This window comes from Saimiri boliviensis, chromosome 2, assembly GCF_048565385.1.
Source record: "Saimiri boliviensis isolate mSaiBol1 chromosome 2, mSaiBol1.pri, whole genome shotgun sequence".
NCBI lineage: Eukaryota > Metazoa > Chordata > Mammalia > Primates > Cebidae > Saimiri > Saimiri boliviensis.
The window spans coordinates 7,641,496-7,663,875 of NC_133450.1; the positions used below are offsets into that span (position 1 = coordinate 7,641,496).

At 35.5% G+C, this 22,380-nt stretch overlaps 1 protein-coding gene across 5 annotated transcripts in view; it reads right to left on the minus strand.

Annotated features, from left to right (window-relative positions):
- The window catches only part of LRRC49 (leucine rich repeat containing 49), a 141,486-nt gene that overhangs the window by 11,937 nt on the left and 107,169 nt on the right, over window positions 1–22,380 (minus strand). For all 5 annotated transcript variants that reach the window (XM_074392730.1, XM_010340288.3, XM_074392731.1 and 2 more), the window contains 3 exons: window positions 8,607–8,844; window positions 7,230–7,415; window positions 4,018–4,127 (listed from right to left, as the gene is read on the minus strand). In XM_074392730.1, the coding sequence (XP_074248831.1) occupies window positions 4,018–4,127; window positions 7,230–7,415; window positions 8,607–8,844 (534 nt within the window). The remainder of the gene's footprint in view (window positions 1–4,017; window positions 4,128–7,229; window positions 7,416–8,606; window positions 8,845–22,380) is intronic.

Below are 22,380 nucleotides of genomic sequence, written 5' to 3' on the forward strand. Positions count from 1 at the left end.
TGGTACCCAAATCTTTCTACTAATTAAGCTATGCAACCCCAATTATTCTGTTCCATAACTACCAATCATCAACATAGAAGATGTCTCAAGCACTTCCAAAATGGAAAAACTCTCCTTTAATAAAAAGCAACAAAAATTAATCACAAAGTGCAAAACCCAGAAAGTGTAGTCGGTCAAACTTTCAAAGTCTTTAGGTCCCATAAAACATGCTAGTTACCACTTATCAATCACACAAATGGTTAATAATTCCACTATGCAGCTTGGTAATATTACTCATAGCTAGAAAATTGAATGGGATCTTGGCTTAAGTTTAGGCAAAACCAAAGTAAACCATAAACCAAAAACCTCCAACTGTGAGCATATTATGGCAAGATTCTAGCAGAGGTTAAATATTAGAACAAGAAGCCTCATTGGATTATGAAGAGGAACATACACAGTGCTCATAGTACCACTTACAGAGCCATCAGCCAGGATTCATCCTCCATGAGGGTGGATTTCTGGTTTCCACCACTTAGGGTGTCTCTAAATGATACTACTACTTGATTGTGAACTGTGTACTGAAGATTGAGAACAAAAGAGGAATATAACTTTTTAAAAAATTTATTTTTCTCTGATCTAAAAGTGTAACACAATTATTTTAGGAAGTACAATTTGAAAAGTAAAAAGAAATGGATAAAAACCATCCATAAGTTTTCATAAATTAATAATGTTCACACTTGACATATTTCCTTGCAAACTTTTTCTATAAATTTTTATAAAAAATTAAGAACATACTAAATATACAACTTTGTATTTCCTTAATGCTATATAAGTATTTTATATATCATTAAAAATTATAATTTTCATACAATGAATAAAAATCAATTGTGATATATATCACAATTTACTTAATTGGTTCCTCTTATAGGATAGTTATGTAGTATAATTTTCTAACCTTTGTAAAGAAAAAAGTAAATAACATATAGATCTTTATTTCTATTTATTTTAAGTTCCAGGATACCTGTGCGGGATGTGCGGCTTTGTTACATAGGGAAACGTTTTGTGGTGGTTTGCTGCATCTATCAACCCATCACCTAGGTATTAAGCCCCACATGCATTAGCTATTCATCCTGATGCTCTCCCTCCTGCTGACCCCTGACATGACAGGCCCCAGTGGGTGTTGTTGCCCTCCCTGTGACCATGTGTTCTCATTGTTCAGCTCCCACTTATAAGTGAGAACATGTGGTGTTTGGTTTTCTGTTCCTGTGTTAGTTTGCTGAGGCTAATGGCTTCCATCTCCACCCATGTCCCTGCAAGGGATATGACCTCATTTCTTTTTATGACTGCATAGTATTCTATGGTGTATATGTACCACAATTTCTTTATCCAGTCTATCACTGACGGGAATTTGGGTTGATTCCATGTCTTTGCTATTGTGAATAGTCCTGCAATAAACATACACATACGTGTTATAACAGAATGATTTATATTCCTTTGGGTATATATTCACTAACGAGATTGCTGAGTCAAATGGTATTTCTGGTGCCAGGTCTTTGAGGAATCGCCACACAGTCTTCCACAATGGTTGAACTAACTTACACTCCCACCAACAGTGTTAAACTGTTCCTATTTCTCCACAGCCTCGCCAGCATCTATCGTTTCTTGACTTTTTAATAATCGCCATTCTGACTGGCATGAAATACTATCTCATTGTGGTTTTGATTTGCATTTCTGTAATAATCAGTGATGCTGAACTTTTTTTTTCGTATGTTTGCTGGCTACGGAAATATCTTCTTTTGAGATGTGTCTGTTTATGTCCTTTGCCCACTTTTTGATGGGGTTCATTTTTTTTCTTGTAAATTTGTTTAAGTTCCTTATAGAGTCTGTATATTAGACCTTTGTCAGAGGGATAGATTACAAACATTTTCTCCCATTCTGTAGGTTGCCTTGTTTGCATGGATGATAGTTTCTTTTGCTGTGCAGAAACTTGGCTTAATTAGATCCCATTTGTCAATTTTTGCTTTTGTTGCAATTACTTTTGATGTTTTTGTTGTGAGATCTTTGTTCGTGCCCCTGCCCTGAATGGTATTGCCTAGATTTTCCCGCCCTGTCACACAGGCTGGAGTACAGCGATGCTGTATTGGCTCACTGCAACCTCTGCCTCCTGGGTTCAGGCAATTCCCCTGCCTCAGCCCCCCAAGTAGGTGGGACTACAGGTACATGCCACCACCCCCAGCTAATTGTTTGTATTTTTAACAGAGATGAGGTTTCACCACGTTAGCCAGGATGGTCTCCATCACCTGACCTCATGATCTGCCCTCTTGGTCTCCCAAAGTGCTAGGATTACAAGAAGTGAGCCACCACGCCAGGCTGAGAGTTAGTGTCTACTAATAGAAGACTTTAATTCACATTTATGGTGATAACCCAAATGCTTTTTTTCCCCTGCTTTTTGTTGATCACGTTTTTCCTTTTAGTAGTTCAGAAATTAGCCATCTAATCTTTTTCTAATGAAAACCCTTAGTATTTTAACACACACAAATGGGTATTTTTCCATCAATTTTTGTTATTAATTAGTACGTATTATCTCTCCTAAACAGGGAAAGAAAGTAAACTTTAACTTCCATTCTTTTAGGACTTTCTTGGATTTTCACTTTTAGGTTATTTAATCTTTTAAACCTTATACATTAATACTTATTCAGACAACTATAATTTTTACTGATTTCTTTTTACATCATCATTTCTTGAATTCGATGCTTCCCTCGTTTTTTGTTTTGTTTTGTTTTGTTTTGTTTTGTTTTGTTTTCCAGAATGGTTTTGTGGGTTTTAGATAGGATTGATGGATTTAGATTCCATCAATCAGATGTACTTGGGTGAGATTTGAATTCAGAACTGAGCTAATTGGGGAAGTAGCAGTAGCATGTGAAAGACTCACTTTGTTAGTGTAAATTACAGTAGGGTAACATGGTTCTGGAGCCAGATTCTGGGGAGCAGAGTAGAGAACTTCCTGATCCCAGCACAGTTAAAGTGGTGTGATCCTGCTGTTCACAGCTGGGACAATAGTCTCCTGTTGTTCTTGACTGCAGCAAAGTGCTCCATGACCAGAGTGGTGGCAGTTTCCCTTGTGGGCTTGTTCTATGGTATTCTGGGAGATACCATAGAATCTCCCAGATTCTATGGAGGCTCAGTCTGGAGACTGCTTCCTCAACCCTTTCAATGATTTTGTAGCGATCTAATTCCTTGCTTACTCTAACCAGAGTGACTTGTATGATCTGTAACTGAATCATGGCTGATCAACCATCCTTGACTATTTCTTCATCCATGCTGCACCCCTGTCAGTCGGTGTGTTCTGGTTTCCTCTTCTCCATCTTGCTGCCTTGGCTCAGGCCCTCATAATCTCTCCTGGACTACAGAGTAACCACTTGATTGATCTTCATTACTCAATCTCTATCTGCTCAAATGGCAGCCTTTCAAGAATGTAAATCCAATTATATGATTGCTTGTACTTCATTACAAAACACAAGTTTTCATTTTTTCTTGGCATGGATGGGAAAGCTCTTCAAAGTCAGACTACAATCAATCTTTCTAGCTTCATTTCCTATACTTATTCATAATCATCCCATGTTCCAATTATATGGAGCTATTTATAATTACTTGTGCTTTTACAGGTATCTTTCCCCCATATTCTCTACCTGAAAACTCCCACTGATTCCCAAAGAACTAGATGAAGATGTTGTCTCCTTTTGTGAAGCCTTCCTCAGTATTCTTCCAAAAAAAAAAATGTGGTTAGTCTCTCCAATGGCCCTCACCAGAAACATTACATTTTAATTGCTTGTGAGAATCTTTAACTTATTAGACTATAAGCCATGGGAGAATAAGGACTTCATCTTATATCTTAATATCCCCAACACTTTCAATAGGGCCAGTCTAGGATACACGTTTATGGAACATATAATTAGCATACTTAAGAGGTATATGGGATTCATTTCTTCTTCTAGTATAACAGTAATTCTATAAAAACTATAAAAAATTAAAGGTTACCTGGCATCACCCAGAATGGAAATCAGACGATACTGGGGTAACTCAGAAGATGCTACATGTGCTAGGATTCCAAAGAGCCTTTCAGCCATTATCATATCATTCTGTGTCACCTGAAGAGATATGATAGAAAGGGGTAAAAAATGACACCACCTCTTAGCTGGATAAAACTAATATAATCCCAAAGAGAGGTCCAGATTAAATATTATCTTTTAAGCCCACAAAAGTGCATTCTCCTGTGCTGTAGGGAGAAGAGTTTTCACTGATATTTTTCTTTCTTGACTTAAAATGAAGATGTATAATTGTGGTCCATGATGATGGAGGTGATTGGAGGTGATGAGTTAGTTCTGGTTTAGAAGCTGTATTTCCTGAGAATTACACTTGAGGTAACTTCAATTTTTAGTAATTTTTTTCAGAAATCCTATAGCCTCTTGGAGTAGAATGATTTTGAGGAAAAAATTCCCAAGTGTCAATGGAATAGATTCATTTTAATAATGTGTCAAAGGTAAGCCAAGGTGTTGGTCATACCTTGCTCTTATGGGAATAATTTTGTCCCTTCCTGAGAGATGCAACTTTCACTCAATTAGCCAGGATGCTCCTGTTCATTCTAAATTTACATCAGTCTTTCTCCCCAAAAAGAATAACTTGTCACAAGTATACCCTATGAGGGCTCATTCTTATATTAACCAAGAAAGTACTAAAAGCTGAAAGCAGCACCTGTATTGCTATCTGGGCACATTTTCTTTAATATATTATAAGGTTGCTTACATTTTAAATACTGTTGGTTTGTCTATATAATTAAATTATCCCAGCCAAGGAGCCATTTTGCCCCCTCCAGAACATTTGGTAATGTCTGGAGACATTTTTAGTTATTTCTGGGCATGACTGGCATCTAGTGGGTATGGGTAGAGACGAAGTAGCTGTTAAAGCATGGTACAATGCAGAGAACAGCCCCCACAACAAAGAATTATCTGGCTCAAAATGTCAGTGGAGCCAAGGTAGTGGACCTTTTGAAAATTCGTTCCTAAAACGAGCTGTAATACTCTTCACAGGTATTTTCTTAAAAACAAACCAGGCCGGGTGCGGTGGCTCAAGCCTGTAATCCCAGCACTTTGGGAGGCCGAGGCAGGTGGATCACGACATCAAGACATTGAGACCATCTGGTCAACATGGTGAAACCCCGTCTCTACTAAAAATACAAAAAATTAGCTGGGCATGGTGGCGCGTGCCTGTAATCCCAGCTACTCAGGAGGCTGAGGCAGGAGAATTGCCTGAACCCAGGAGGCGGAGGTTGCGGTGAGCTGAGATGGCGCCATTGCACTCCAGCCTGGGTAACAAGAGCGAAATTCCGTCTCAAAAAACAAACAAACAAACAAACCGATAATTCACAAACATCTTATACATATGAATCAGTTCAGACTAAATCTCTTCTCTTCCCTGGTTCTTCATAGTTAAGGAGGCTTCTATTCCCTCAAAACCTTCCTTAGCTAATAACTAAGTTGTGTCTGATCCAATATAGTCACCTAGTGGCCAATGCAGGCCACTACTCCATCTTTTCTTCTTGATGCTCATAATTCAATTTAATTCTACCTCAAGCAATATCATTCTTTTTTATACACAGAAAAGTAGAAATGCAGTGTAACATTACTATATAAGATTGAGGACTTTACAAACAGGAATATATTTTAGGTATTTTAATAAGGTGTCAAATATCCCTGGCATTGACATTTTCAGAAATTTAAATCAGAATAAATTATATTGGTTATTTCTAATTCTTCTTTACTTTATATAATTATACTATTCCTTTGTAATTCAAAGTTCTATAATAACAGATATTCTTCTAGTAATGATCCATATCTGGGTAAATACACTATATGGGGTTAATAAGGGTAATGGTTTGGCCATTATTAAGGGGGAATCACTCACCCATAGTCAAAATAACCATTCTATTTCCAGTCTTGGCTAACTTTAGAAACCTTTAGGGCTAATTATTAGGTCCTTCCAGGGATTCACAACCTTGTCTCTGCGGAAGCATCAAATAGTATACGAGAGTACACAAGACTGATCCAACCCTCTTGAAAACTAGCTGGAGAAATTAAAAGTCATCTGAAGATTCAGATTTACCCGACATCTTCAGCAGATGGCTGATTCTGAGGTCACAGAAATACCATGGTTGATGCACATTTCATATAGTTGCTTGTACATTGATCCAGAGATGTGCAGTCTCCTCATAGTATGCTGAATTTTTGGAGTTAAGTATCTATCTGTAGTGTATCAGCTGCAGGAAAATACAGTTACTGAGCCAGAAAGCTGACTACAGTTGATCTTATAATAAGGAGGCCTTCTGGATTTCAAGAGATATTGTAACAAGACTAACATATTAAAGATGATTTTTTTTCTTTGGAGGAGTATTTAAATTCAGTAGTGGTAGAGGCATAGTTGCTCTTTTTTCTTCCAAATTAATATTTAAAAAGAACATGGTTTTTGAGTAGCTGGGGGACAAGCTTAGCAGAATCAACCTAAGAATAACTTTTCAATAACAATTTTCCAGCTATTCTGCTCCAGACCTGAGTTGCCCAGGGTAGTCACGGCACAGGCAGCTGCTACCAACTATTAACAGAGCAGTCTAGACATTTATATCAGCTTGTTTCATTTTCTTTTTCTCTTATTTTTACTTTCTCTTCTTTTATCTTTCTTCCTGGCTTTTTCCTCCTTTTTGTCTCTTCTTTTTGCAAATCATCTTCTTCCCTCCCCCTGCTTTTTTTTTTTTTTTTTCCATTTTATTCTTCCCTTTCTCTACCACAATACCCTTAATTAGTTGACATGTAGGTTTTACTTCCTTATTCCCTCTAGCATACCAGGCAGTCTGCAAAGTACTTTGAGAAATACAAAGATCACGTTACTTACAGAAGAGTTTATTTTTATTTTTAACTGTCACCCCACCATTTTATTTCACTGAATACTTACACACAACAGTAAAATATTTGCCATTCAGTATAACCTGGTTACTGTTTTATTTTCACAATTTGTTTAGTGCTTTGGAAGTTTTAAAACAGATTTTTAGGTTTTTGACATTTTAAATATCAATATATTTTTAAAAACCAATATGCTGCAAATGTTCTATCATGGTTATTTAAATTCCTAACCATTTAAAATAACTACTTCCCCTAAGAAGGAACATATTTATTCTATAGTTCATCTAGTTTTTAGCTTACCTCTGTTCCATTTATTTTCTGCAAACTAAAATGGCTTAGCCGAAACAGTACATAGTATTTCCAGAGTGTAAAACTGACAACTGGATTTCCTTGAGGATCAATTGTCAACTGGTCAATACGACGGAGTTGCGCTAGTGCATTAAATTGCTGCAGCATTACAAGATTTGTTTCCTTGAATTTAAGGTGCTAGAATGATAAAACACAAAAAAAGATCAGAACATTGAGTTTAACCATATTGAAATCTTAACATTAAAGCTTCACTGATCATTCCCCAAGTAAATATGTAAACTTTCAGCTTAGCAAATATGTTTTCAATTACATTAAAACAACTGAATGTACTAAACTTATGTAACTTTAATTCAGCCAACGTACCATTGACCAAATCCATCCAATATTGAATTCTGGGTGATTCCTTCTATAAGTGACATGTTCATTTATAAACAAACATTCTTTAAAGTTACATAAATAACAAGTAATGCAGATTCTTTCAGGAATTATTGATTTTATACGCTTTACGCTGATAATAAATCAATTTTTTAAAAAGACTGAAAATGAAGATTTCAGTCTTTTTAAAATACAGGGCCCACAATTTTTCTGAGAAGAACTAGTTAGCTGTTATTACTTGTATCTTGGCAAACACTGTGTAGGATAGTTATACTGCCTACAGAAAAATCAAATCACCAAAACTGCAATGTTAACGCAAGCATTCTGTATGTGGATCTAGATGCTCTTTTCTAAACACATTGTCTCCACCCCTAATTATCTTCTTTAGAGCAAATGAAGTGAAACCCACCCCCAGCCCCCGCCGACTGAAAAGGCAGGTGAGGAAGTCATGTGGCCAACAGAGAAAAACACAGCAGCAATAAAAACTCAAGAGAGAACTCATTACAGAAATCACAATTTCTACAAATGCATACTAAATAATATAATGACACCATAAATGAGGAAGGCTAATTTCTCAAAGTAATTTTAATGTGCTACTAAAATTATTTTCAACACTGCTAGGGGATTTTTGTAAAAATTATATGACAAATATACATCGGACCATTACTAGGTACAATAGGTGAATATATAAGGCTATGTGATAAAGCTGAATGCTTTATAAAGTAGAATACATAACTTGAATAAAATTATATCAGTCTTTTTCTAACCCATAAAGGATCATTCTTTCAAGATATAATTTCCAATATTAACATAAAACTTTAAGGCCATTTTATGAATATTAATTTAAATTCTAGCTCAAGAAAATCAACACAAAACCTTAATCTTCCTGCCCGATAGAGACTACATAAATAAAAGTTAAAACAGGTCTTTGGCCCAAACACACAAGTCATGACTAAGAATAATTCAAATATACTACTGAAAGGAAATATTTACCAGAGAATTAGGAAACTTAATCTTCAGTTTGGGAAGCACTTGGACGATTTCATCAAATTCTATGAACGTGAAGGAGACTGTTGTGATCATTCCTGCCGTTTGAACACTCCAATTCCTATCCAGAGATTCCAGCGCTCCTGAGCCATACAGGGAAAGTGTATCCCCATCTACTTCAACAAGGTGTGTGTCTATGACAGATAAACCTTGTAAAGCACTGTTGAGTCCTGAGTCTAGAGGCCTGGAAAATCCAAATAAACTTTTAAATAAAATACTTATCATACAGAATATCTAACAGTATAATGACCTATTAGAAAATCTCTTCACAACTTTATATTCTTTTTTCATTTTGGTAATTAAACCCAGAGCATTAAAGACTAATTTTCAATAGACTATCTGGAAGTTTTGTATTATTCTAATCGTACATTTTAATTGAAAAAGAGCCATATTCTGAAAAAAGATCACCTCTAAACCAAAATTATTTATATCCATGAAAGATAATTAATATTCTCTTTAGTTTTAAAACAACCCATTTACTACATTATGGTTATCTCTTCATGTCAATACAAATAGGTTTTCCCAATCTATAAAATTTTCTGACTAGAAAAAATTATAGTTTACAAATTAGTATTTCTACAGTAAGAACCATACATGTAAAAATATGTTTATAAACCAAATAATAACTGCTAAAAATAGTTTATTTCTCAGAGGTTATATTAAGGGGCAACTCTGACTTTCTATTTTTGAATACTGCAGTGGTTTTTAAAAATTTAAAGTGTATATACTACAGTTATAATCAGTAAAATCAGTGAATATTTCCTCCTCATTTTGAAATAAGAAATGGTGAAAAGGAATCATTATATTATATATATATATACACTATATATACACGCTTCTCATACTGCACTGAATTAAAATCAGCATCTCACTCTCATTTGTGCTGCTATGGTCTCTGGTACACTCCTGGAACACATCACTTCTCATACTATATTATAATTTTATGCTTATAATTTTGCCTGTTATTCCAGATAGTGAGTGAGGCTAGAGATTGCATATTTTTACATCTTTGGGACCCAAAACCAAGTAATGAGCTTTTAACAATGTATACTGAATGAATTATTAAAGATCCTCAAACATTTTACAATGTTGATGCTTAGGGAAAAAACTAAGAAAGCACCCTATTGTTTTATCATACTTATTTTGGAGGTACCAGTTAACCTTCTACACATTTGTTTATTCAATAACAAGCTGAGTAATAATATCAGTCTACTTTAAATGAATATGCAACCAAGAAAATACCAAAAGGCTTCATTTCCACCAGACACTTAAGACAATACTATTGTATGACAAAAATCAAATATCCAATCAATAGTATCCAATGAGTAGTAGTATATGAATGGCCTTAGATGATAATCTTAGAAAGAGGATTAGTTCCATAAATTGTGCTTTGTGTGATACAGTGAGTCAGATTATAGCTCATTAAGGTTGGTTATATAATCAATAATGGAACAAAATAAAGGACAGTTTCACTGCCACTCTTGATGAAAAGAGTGCATACTGCTATTACAGTACTTGCCACTTTGTACTGCAGTTCCTTTTTGCCTTATCTGTCTCTCTTACTAAACACAGTGATCCTTGAGGGCTTGAATTTTGTCACAATTAGTATAGTAGATCCAGTATCTAGTATAGCTCCTAGCACATGCTCTGCTCAATACATATTTCTTGGATGAATTAATGAAGTGAGACAGTGATGAAGTTTTTAATGAGTATGTATTAGATCTTAAGAAGGGTATTCAAACCATAAGCTATGGTTTCTGTAAAGGGGCAGCATCAGTGACATAGACACAGAATAAGGGTTAGCAAGAAGGTTTACCCAGGTGAGGCAAAGACATGTAATGAACAAGGAAGGTAAAGGGAAGAAAAACAGCTAGTTGACATAGGGATGCCTGATGGCCACAGTAACCAGCAAAAATGTTTAATGTGAAAATGATGGGGAATCAGAGCTCTGCACCAAAAACATCAATAAATCCTTTGAGAAGTGATATTGCTCCACGTCGTATATTTAGAAGTGTCTTGCCTTTCTTTTTCTACATAATTAAAAGTTTATTCCACACAATAAAAACTGTCTATCATCAGGGATTATTTATTTTGTGCAAAGGGCTTGTCAAGTAAACTGTTGAGGAAATTAGTGACATAGTAAACAAGGCTACTCTCAGGAAAACAGTGACATGGTTACAAAACAAAGCAGAAGTAATCGCCAGTTTAGTTCGCTATTGCATGCACATTTGGTAAAAACAAATGGCAAGTCTCCTGGGCTGCAGACAGGCTCGCCCTTTTCACTAGGAAACACAGCACCTAGTAAATAGGCCATGTAACACCTAACCCATTTCAGTTATTTTCTGAATGAAGCTTTTGAACTTACCCTTAAACTCTGGCCAATGTTTACAAATTTGCTCCTCTGGAAAAGTGTGTTCTGAGTTCTATAAAAAAAATGACTTTGCTTGCTAAACAACGTTTATATTTTGGCAATTGTTCTTCTAGTTTTCCTTGTACCCTTAGTAGATATGGCTGCATCTTTTTAGTTACACATACACACATATTAATTAATTAATTAATTCTTTCATTTACCCAACATGTCCTGAAAGCTCCGCATCTATAAAACACTGTGCCAAGAATTCTGGCACATGTCATTAAATCATCTGTATTGATAAGAACAATCAACACTGAGATCATACAAAGGTTTCTTTGATATAGCAAAATCATTGCTCACCTTTACTGGGTGATAGTTTCAGAAATGTAACTGCTCTAATCCCACTCTGCAATCAACCTAATAAACACATGGGATATAATTTTTAAACTAAAATGACCTCAGTGTCTCATTAAGCAAATAGTTTTTTTGTGGAGAGCTTACTATGTGTCAGATATTCTGTTAAGCATTGGGGATGTAAAAATAAACCAATATATACTTTCTTTCAAAGAGCTCTCAATCTGGATGAGTGTTGAGAGGAAGATGAATATATATATTAAATATAATATAATGCGCTTATTGTGATAGAATGAATATTTAAACTATATGCCCACAGGGAAAGGAATGACTAATTCTTCTAGAGGGGAAAAGTCAAGTTTCAAAAGGAGGTTTCATTTGAACTGATCCTCAAGAGATAAAGAGCAGATTTTTATCAGGAACAGAAGTTGGGAAAACAGAATGAAGAAGGGTGCAGAAATGATTACTTTAAGTTCAGGGGCACATCTGCAAATGGATACATATTTTCTTTTGCATGGTTCAGGACCTGATTATTTATGTAAGAATAATTTCTTTTTTAACTTTTAAGTTCAGGGGCATATGTACAGTTTTATAACATAGGCAAACTGTGTCATGGGATTTGTTGTATAGATTATTTCACCACCCAGGCATTAAGCCTAGTACCCATTAGTTATTTTTCCTGATCCTCTTCCTCCTGCCGCCTTCCATCATCCAATAGGCCCTGGTGTGCCATTCCCCTTTGTGTGTCCATACGTTATCATCATTTAACTCCCATTTATAAGTGAGAACATGTGGTATTTGATTTTCTGTTCTGTGTTACTTTGCTAAGGACAATTGTCTCCAGCTCCATCCATGTCCCTGCAAACAACGTGATCTCATTCTTTTTTATGGCTGCATAGTATTCCATGGTGTATATGAACCACATTTTATTTTCTTTTTTTTTTTCAGACACAGTTCCACTCTGTTGCCCAGGCTGGAGTGCAGTGGTGCAATCTCAGCTCACTGCAACCTCTGTCTCCTGGGTTCAAGAGATTCTTGTGCCTCTGCCTCTGAAGTTGGTAGGATTATAGGTATGTGCCATAATGCCCAGCTAATTTTTGTATTTTTAGTAGAGACAGGGTTTCGCCATGCTTGCCAGGCTAGTCTTGAACTCCTGACCTCAAGTGATCTGCCTGCATTGGCCTCCCACATTTTCTTTATCCAGTCTATCACTGATGGAGATTTAGACTGATTCCATATCTTTGCTATTGTGAATAGTACTGCAATGAACATACAGTATGTTTATGTGCCTTTAAAATAGAGTGATTTATATTCCTTTGGGTATATACCCAGTAATGGGATTGCTGGGTTGAACAGTATTTCTATGGCTGGAACACTAAAACACGGGACAGGAACACTGAAACATGCAGGGGAGTAGGAGCTGGAAATGAACTCGAAAAGTCAGATTTTATCCTGCATGGTTCAGAAGCAGAAAAAGGTTTTAAATTTTAAAAAATAATGAGGTCATATTCAATGCAAGTTTTTAAGCACCTCCAAAGTATCGTGCATGGATGTAGGTACTAGTGTTGGGGATAGAAAGATGAGTAAGATATGCTCTCTGCTCTCAAAGACCCGCTTCAGACAGATAAGCCAATCAATTGTGTGGAGGACATGGCAGGGAGAGGCTGAATGTAGGGGATGAGTAAGAAGACCAGTGCAAAAGTGTCAACTAGACCAGATTCGGGCAGAACAAAAAACAAAATGGTGTAGTCGAAATGGCAATGGTAAGAAAATGAGACAGACCTTAGTTCAAATTCTAGATCTGCCATTGATAACTGATGACTTTTGGGGTGAGTTATTTAATTCTTTGAGTTTCAGTTTCCTTGTATGTAAAATGATTATCATAATACATGTACTTCAGAGTTGTGAAGATTTGAAAAAGTATTCTAAACTATGCTTCATACTTAGCTCAATACATTTTCATGATTATTAATAAAAGAGCACAGATTTAACAGATAATTAAGAATAAATAAAGAAAGTGGTTGATTGGAGAACGAAGGAAACAGTGGAATGAGGCATGACTCACACTTCTAGAGTGGGTAACTGGTCATCGCACCCAGTTTCCTATCGTTATCTAGTCTAAATTTGTACTCTAAGAAAGCTGATATTCTTCTCTGGAAGATCTGTTTAAAATTTGTTTTCCCGTAAAGTCCAATGCATTTCCAATTACATTCTCCAACTGAAATAGTAATTATATAACAGCAGGCAGAATGACATCAAATATGAATTCTCTTCAAGATTTTTAGCAGTTAATTTCAAGTCCAAAGTTTCATCTATTCTACTTTACATAATATGATCTTTACATAAGAATAAGTCAGGAAAATATCCTATGCCTTTTCAATGAAGTAACCTAAGAAAAGACAGGTGATTCACTCAGTGCAATATAAAGTAATGATTCTGAAAGCCAGGCTAAATGTAGAACATACTCTTAAATGTCCAGATGAAAAGACATTACTTAGGAGGTTTATTATTATTCTTTTAACCTTTAGGCTTTTTGTAACAAGCCTGAACAGAAAGACTTAAAATATTTTGGAAGATTCTTTTCCCAATGAATAAGTCGTGCTGATTCCTATAATAATTTATTTTATGAATTACTATTACAACATTCACAGGTGTGAAAATTCACTGTATGCATTATATTTTATTATAGTAGTGTTGGCTAAAATACCACAGTGTTCAGAGACAGGAAACGACCAAAAATAAATCAGCTTCACTGCATGCATCCAATGTAAGCAAAAATAATAATAATAACCAAAAAAAAAGTTACACCAAGTACTTTCCAATTTCTGCCAGAGAAAAGAAACTTGAAATATGTCATTTTACTGTAGAGCTCTCCCAAGTACAGTGAACAGTTAAATCATTAATGGGATATAGCAAAGTTTTAGAGAATTATTTCCCTTATTGTGTCTATAATTTTTTATGGACACTTGTTTCCAGGCATTTAGTTACACACCCATAAGCCAAAGGTTACAGACATTGTAATCCAAGAATTATTCACTTTTTTGGCATTATGAAATACTAAAGACTATAAATACAAATGATTATTAAAAATGGAAAACCTTAAGCAGTATTACAAAACAAATTGAAACGCTAGGAAAAAAATCTTTGTGGCCCTCTAACTAGCTTTCTACGGTCAGAAATAATTAGATTTTGGCCAAGCATGGTGGCTCACGCCTGTAATCCCAGCACTTTGGGAGGCTGAGGTGAGCAGATCACCTGAGGGTGGAAGTTTGAGACCAGCCTGACCAACATGGAGAAACCCCATCTCTACTAAAATTACAAAATTAGCTGGGCATGGTGGCACATGCCTGTAATCCAGCTACTCGGGAGGCTGAGGCAGGAAAATTGCTTGAGCCCGGGAGGTAGAGGTTGCAGTGGGCCAAGATCACGCCATTGCACTTTAGCCTGGGTAACAAAAGTTAAACTTCGTCTTTTTTTAATTAAAAAAAAAAAAGTAAGAAAGAATTAAATTTTATTATTCAGGGTCTCAAATGATAAAATTTTTTTTTGAAGACTTACAGAAAATGTAGTAATATAATCACTAATGTTTAAAATTCTTTGCTTCATACTTTCAGATAAAAATAGCAGATAGATTAAGTACATGTGCTTAAAACCTCTTCCTCCAAGACCCCACTGAAGAATAGGAATCAAAAAGGCGTAAACCCACAACAACAGCAAGGGCAGTAGAGGAAGATTATTGGCAGCAGGAGATTTCCAGAAATTCAGCAAATGTCTGGAAGCTAGAAAGAAAAAGTGTTAAGTGATGAGGAAGGGTCAAAAAGAGCTGTATTCTCAAATATACACTGGAAATTAGGAAAAGATGGCAGCCAAATTGCTCAGTGGAACTCTGGAAAGGAACTGAGGTAAGTATGATGGAGGATGCGAGTGAGAAGTGAGACCCAACATGGGCATTAATTGAAGATCTGTGAAAGGACTCTCCCACCTACTTCTCTCACTGCCAACAGAAGTCTCATAGAAGGGCACTGCAGTTCAGTGAGAAAGGAAAGAACACTCAATAAATAGCACTAGGGTAACTGGTTGTTCCTATGGAAGGAAACCCCCTCCCCACATAAATCAGAACTTAACCTCAGATATAAAAATCAATTACAGATACAATAAAAACTTAAATATAAAAGGCCAAATGTTAAATCTTTAGAAAGACAAAATGGGAGAATATTTTTTAAATTTCAATGTGATAAGGACTTGTTCTCCTAAACACTATCTAAGTGGGTAAACCATAAAGGAACAGGGATATATTTTTGTCTCTTCAGTATATAAATGGTATTTAAAGTCAAAGGCATGTATGAGATTGTTAGGGGGAAAGCAGAGAGTGTAAAGAGAGCTCAGAACCAAAATCTGAAGAACTTTACCATCGAGAGGTTGAGAGAACAGAAATATTTGAAGATAAAAGAAAGACACGTAATACAAGAAAAAAATCAAAGGCTGCTAATAATACGATGTAAAATAATAATCTATAAAGAAGGGCCAAAAGCAAATGATGTGTCTAAATTAGACCACAGAGACAGTCTTCAAAAAGAGTAGATTCCAGAAATCAGAAATGTAGAAACAGCAGTAAATTTCTTTGTTCAATTTTTAAAAGGCAATCAGAAACTCCAAAGAAAAATAAACTATATATGAAAGGCATGGCTCGAATATGGGGCAAACTAATATGTGGCATGGGTTTGCACAACTTTTAAGGTATCATGAAGCGGTGTCCATTTGAATTTGATGCTACGACTATTCTTAAAGTAGCTTAGGAAGCAGAAAAGGAGATATAATCATAGCCTACTACTTAACTGTAAAGTAAGAAATAGTTACATTATAGAAACTTAAATACTGTTTACTAGTTATCAATTTTAATGCTACCAACTGACAAAGTTTTATGATTATCGAACAGATGTAAGTAATATTAATCTTGAAATATAAAAGTATAGCTCATAGAATATAGCCAAATTGGAATCCCAAAGAGAGAGCAAAAATGGTAGAGTAGGGAACTCCAAAACACTCCAAGAAACAAATAGGCTAGCAACAACAAAAAACACCCAAAAACAATCAAAATCACCTTTTCAGAAATCTAGAATCTAATAAATTACAAAACCAGGGAAACAATGAAGAAAAGAAAAACTGTTGAATGTCAATAAGAGAGTTCTGAAGCATTTTAACTTACCCTGTTACCATTCCCCACTTCCCAGCTTGGTGGTGGCCTTGAAGTTGAACAGCCCACATTCCTGGTGCAGGTTGCTGGCAACAGAGGAAGCAATACAGACCGTATTCTCAAAAAATTGTAGTTGTGTGTTTTGACGTGTTTGGTGGCTCTCTGCAGGATTAGCTCAAGGGCTTGCCTTTGTTTCACTTGCCTTGAAGCTTCCCTAGGGCTTATGTAGCTTCTAAGTGGCATTTGTTGAAAGTATTTAAAGGCAAAAATGTATTAGCTGCCACCACATTGGACAAGGGATAGTAGCTGCAGCAAGCAACAGACAGACCAAAAACACTGAGAAGGAAGAGGCTGGAGAAGGAAATACCTGGGAGAACAGAGTTTTGAGAAGCTCCTGTGAGTGCAAGGAATCTAAAAGGCCACATGCACGTCCAGGGTTGGACACATGTTTGGAAAAGATCTGAGAAGACACTATCCTTAACCCTAACCCTAACCTCTGGCTGATCTTGAGGTTCCACACAAGCAGGAATGAAGGTTAAGGTAGAGTGGTAAACTGCCTAGGTAAGCAGTGAAAGAGTGCCTCAAAACAGAACCAGTCTCTAGAGACTGGGAGAGGTTTATTTTTCCTTTTTTCCAGGCATTTAAGAGAATCTCTGAAAATCACTAACTGACCACTAAGCTAATGGGACAGAGATTTCAGTGGATACACACGATAAATAATAAAGTCTTCACAGAAATAGTTAGGAAAGTCATTAAACAAATAGAAGAAAACAATCAAAACAAGCAGCAACAACCAACCCTAGGGAGGAGGAATGATCTGATTTCCAGAGTTGCCACATAAATGTCCAGTTTTAACAAAAAATATGCTGCATACAAGGAAACAAGAAAGTATAACCCACTTGCAGGAAAAAAAGAAATGAACAGAAACTGTCCCTAAGGAAGCCCAGACATTGGACTTACTAGACAAAAACTTTTAAGTCAACTATTTTAAATATGCTCAAATAATTAAGGAAAGCCAAGAGAATGATGTCTCACCAAATAAAGAACATCAATAAAGAAATGGAAATTAAAAAGGAATCAAATAGAAATTATGGAGTTGAAGAGTACAATAACTGAAAACTTACCTAGAAGGCTTCAACAGCAGATTTGAGCAGGTGAAAGAATCAGTAAACTTAGGTCAATTAAATTACGTAGTCTGAGGAGAGGGGTAAAATAAAAAATAAAGATAAATGAACAGAAAAACTGTGGTACACTATCCAGCATACCAACATAAACATAGTGGGAGTTTCAGAAGGACAGACATTAGAGAAAAAAAGCAGAAAGAATATTTGAAAAAATAATGGCCAAAAGCTTCCCAAATCTGATAAAAGACAACATATACAAGAGGCTCAATGAACTCTGACTAGGATAAACTCATACGGCCACACAGACATATATAGAAAACCCCACCCAATAATAGCAGAATACATATTCTTCTCAAGTACGCATGGAACATTCTCTGGGATAGACCATATGTTCAGCCATAAGCAAGTCTCAATCAATTTAAAAAGATTAAATTCATATAAAATATCTTCTCTGACCACAATGAAAAATCTGGAAAATTCACAAATATGTAAACATTAAACACTGCCATCTTAAACAACCATGGGATGAAAGAAGAAATCTCAAGGGAAATTAGAAAAGTATAGCTGATAGAAGTTGCAGTGTACAAAGTGGGAAAAACAAAAAGGATAGATGCATCTTGCAAATGCAGACTTGAGAGCCATTGCCTATAGTGGGTAAAATAAAAAATAAAGATTTATATATATATTACAGAAGCTACCAATAAAACAACTATAGATATATAGTGTGGGGAGGAAAAGAGGTGAGAGAGCTGAATCTTCATTTATTATAGCAAGTAGTATATCTAAATCTTACAGATTCAAAAATCACATAATACACGTTTAAAGATTTGGTAGAAAAGGGGCCAGTAAAATACCACTTTAAAAAAAAAAAGAGTGGCCACATACATAAAAGGAAAATCAGGTGAATGAGGAGTTTCGACTGTGTCAAATGCTGTAAGGAGGTCAAGTAAAATAAGGACTTACAATTCAAAAAGACAAACTGGATGCTCTGGTTAAGAGTTCCTGGTTTAGACAAAATGCAAGGTATAGTAAGTTCTTTTAGAAATATCTCTAAATTTCAGTTTAGGAGATTTTACAGGAATCAGATAACTACAAACTAATCTGAAGAAAAATCTACAACTAGTAGAAGTTATAAGTAACTGATTTTACATTATAATCTCTACCAGTTTTGTACTATCTGTCCCTAAAATTTTATTTTTTCTATCTTCATGTATAAATATCTTCTGTGGCTACTCAACTTGCTAGTTTTTAGGTCATTAAAAAAAGAATCAAACTAAGAGAATGTAACATTGTTTCCATGACAGTTTAAACACACATTTGTAAAAAGTAAATCTTCTGCCAGAAATTGTGCATCCTTTTCTTAATGATTCATCATTACTCTTTACATCTCCACTGAACGCCTGCATCACTTCTCCCATCTCTCCCAAATGCTTTCTCTATGCTCCTTTCTTAAAAGCTTCAGATTTTGTGGAACTCCTAATAAAAATTCTGAAACTCTTGGCAATAAGTACAAGGCACAACAGTTTTCACTAACAGATACTTCCTCTTTCTCTTGGAACAGTTTGCTTGTTTTTGAGACCATAAAGACCCTATAATTTTAAATTCTTTTAGAGGGTCATAAAATGTTTGGCTAGATGCCACCTTAAAAGTTCAAAATGTCATCAAAGTCATGTTAATAGTCGCAATCCACTGATCAGAGACAGTTTTGACAGATGAAATAGCCATTTAATAAAAAAGATACTCCTGCATTCACTGAAGCTGCCAAAACTAGTAAAACTTCAACAATGAATAGCCCTGTCACAAGAGAGCAGGATGCATGGCCTCTGGTACCATACCTTGTTCTACCATCAGTAACTTCAACGTCTGCAATAATTTCAACTGATCAGTTTCAACTGATCGTCTCTCCTCTGGTGACCTTCACTTCTACTCTTTTTCAACAATCCACTCTGATAACCACAACATCTTCCATATTGCCTAGATTTCATTACTTACATGTATTACATCTCTAAACTTACTCAATATTCAACCTCAAAAACTTACTCTGACCATAAATTCCCACTATTGCAGCACATATTAATGCTCTTACTTAATATGCTCCTCATCAGCAACTTTAATTAGACTTCCAGTCCCAGAAACATAAAATTTTCTTCCTATCTGTTGCCAACCTTCTGTTTTTTTAATTCCTTAAAATCTCACCTAGACTATCTAACGAATATTTCCATCTTTTCCTTTGTCATCACACTTGAAATTTTTATTCCTTGTCTTTGATTCCTTGTCTCTTTGTTCTTTATCAGACATTTGGCTTCTCTTCTGTTACACTTAGCTACTCTGTGCTCTTGGAAGAAACTCGCCCAACCATTCAGGCTAAAGTTGCTATAATTTTGTGGTCTCTAACCTCATTTAGTTCCTCAGAATTTTCCTTCAATCTTCCAACATTTTCCCAGTTAGCTCCCTCTGGATATCAAAAAAGACCTGAAAAAATGGAGAGACATACTATGTTTCTCAAAGTGACATTACTGTCATAAAAATGTTAATTCTTCTGAAATGAACAAGTAAACTTAAATGTGATTTGAACAAGATTCTCACCATTTATTTTCTATTTTAGCTGATTTTAAAGTTCCTATGAGGCTGAGCACAGTGGCTCATGCCTGTAATCCCAGCACTTTGGGAGGTCAAGGTAGGGAGATCACTTGAGCACCTAAGAGTTCAAGACCGGCCTGGGGAACATAGCAAAACTCCATCTCTACAAAAAATACAAAAATTAGCTGGACATAGTGGTGTGTGCCTGCAGTCCCAGCTACTCAGAAGGCTGAGGTAGGAGGATTGCTTGAGCCCGGGAGGCAGAGGTTGCTGTAAGCCAAGATCACGCCACTGCACTTCAGCCGGGAGACAAAGTGGGACCCCATCTCAATGACTAAATAAATAAATAAATAAATAAATAAATAAAGTTCATATGGAAGAATAGGTATATGGTAACTGAAACCTGAAAAGAACAGTAGAAGCCTATTTTCCCTATAAGTTATGAAAACTTACTACAAAATTACTATAATAGTCTGGTGGTTGGCATTAAAATGGGTAAGTGAAATGGATAGTCCAGAAATACATGCACATATTAAAACTTAACATGAGATAAAGATGGCATTCTCAAAAAAAAATGAATAGTTTAATTTTTAAAAGGTTATTAGCAAATTGACTAGTCAATTGAAACAAAATCAAGTTAGATCCTTACCTAACACTGTGTATAAAAGTAAGTTTGAGGCCATGTGCTGTGGCTCACGCCTGTAATCCTAATGCTTTGGGAAGCCTAGGCAGGCAAGCACTGAGGTCAGGAGTTCGAGACCAGCCTAGCCAGTGTGGTGAAACTTCATCTCTATTAAAAATACAAAAATTAGCCAAGTGTGGTGGTGGCACCTGTAAAATCCCAGCTACTCAGGAGGCTGAGGCAGGAGAATCGCTTGAACCTGGGAGGTAAAGGTTGCAGTGAGCCGAGATCGTGCCACTGCCCTCCAGCCTGGGTGACAGAGTGAGACTCCATCTCAAAAAAAAAAAAAAAAAAAAAGACGGATTGAAGGACTAACTTTTAAAACCTTATTACAATTTTGAATAAAAAATGCCAGATTACTTGGATAAACTTGAAACACAGAAACTTAAGAAAAATGAAAAAATATTTTTTCAAAAAGAGAAATTAGAACTGACGTGTATTATTTCATAAATCTACAGCCTACTGCTATAAAGTTTTAACATTATAAAGTATTATAGTTCTAACCAAGTAAAATTATATTTCACCATTTAAATAATATTAAATAAAGCTCTAGGGCTCTATAAGGGTGGTATATTAGTTATATAAATTGTCTCTTTATTAGCATTTTTATTCTTGCCTTATTTTTCTAGCTGAAAGAGCAGAGGGGGTCTACATGTGGATCCCAAGTGAGCTGAAGGAAACATATTGATATAAGTTAATCCTATAACTAAAATTTAAAAAGCATATCTGTCCAGACAATTTCTAAAACATTATTCTCATGCCACTCAAATTACTTCCTTACTACATATATATTTTTATATGAAAGGGTCGAAGAATTCCAGCTGAAAACCTGAAGTGAAAGCTATATTGTATTGTATTTAGTTTTAAAAGGTGTTTCAGAGTTTAGTTAAGGTAATAAGACACATATGCTTCATCAAATTAAACAAAATTAAAATGTATCTTTGATTTTTAGGCTTTATTTTTAAATTATGTAAATATAGTCACCCTCAGTGGGTTCTGCACCCATAGATTAAATGAAATGAATCAAAAAAATCTGAAAAGAAAAATTCCACAAAGTTCCAAAAGCAAAACTTGAACTTGCCACATGCTGAGTACTATGCCAAATCCACGCAAATGAAGTGATGTGTAGGCATTGTATTAGATACTATTTAAGTAATCTAGAGATGATTTCAAGTATATGGTAGTATGTGTATAGTTTATATGCAAATACTATCCCATTTTGTATGGGGAATTGAGTATCTGCAGATTTGGATATTTGCAGGGGTCCTGGAACCAATCCCCCATGGAGACTGAGGGACAGCTGTACAAATATATATTTAAATTATACACACACTATAAAGATATGGACACTTTATGTCCCTCTGAATTTACTTGATTTCAATATGCTTTTGTGAGAGAAAGAGAAACATGTGGAGTTTAGATAATGCACTCAG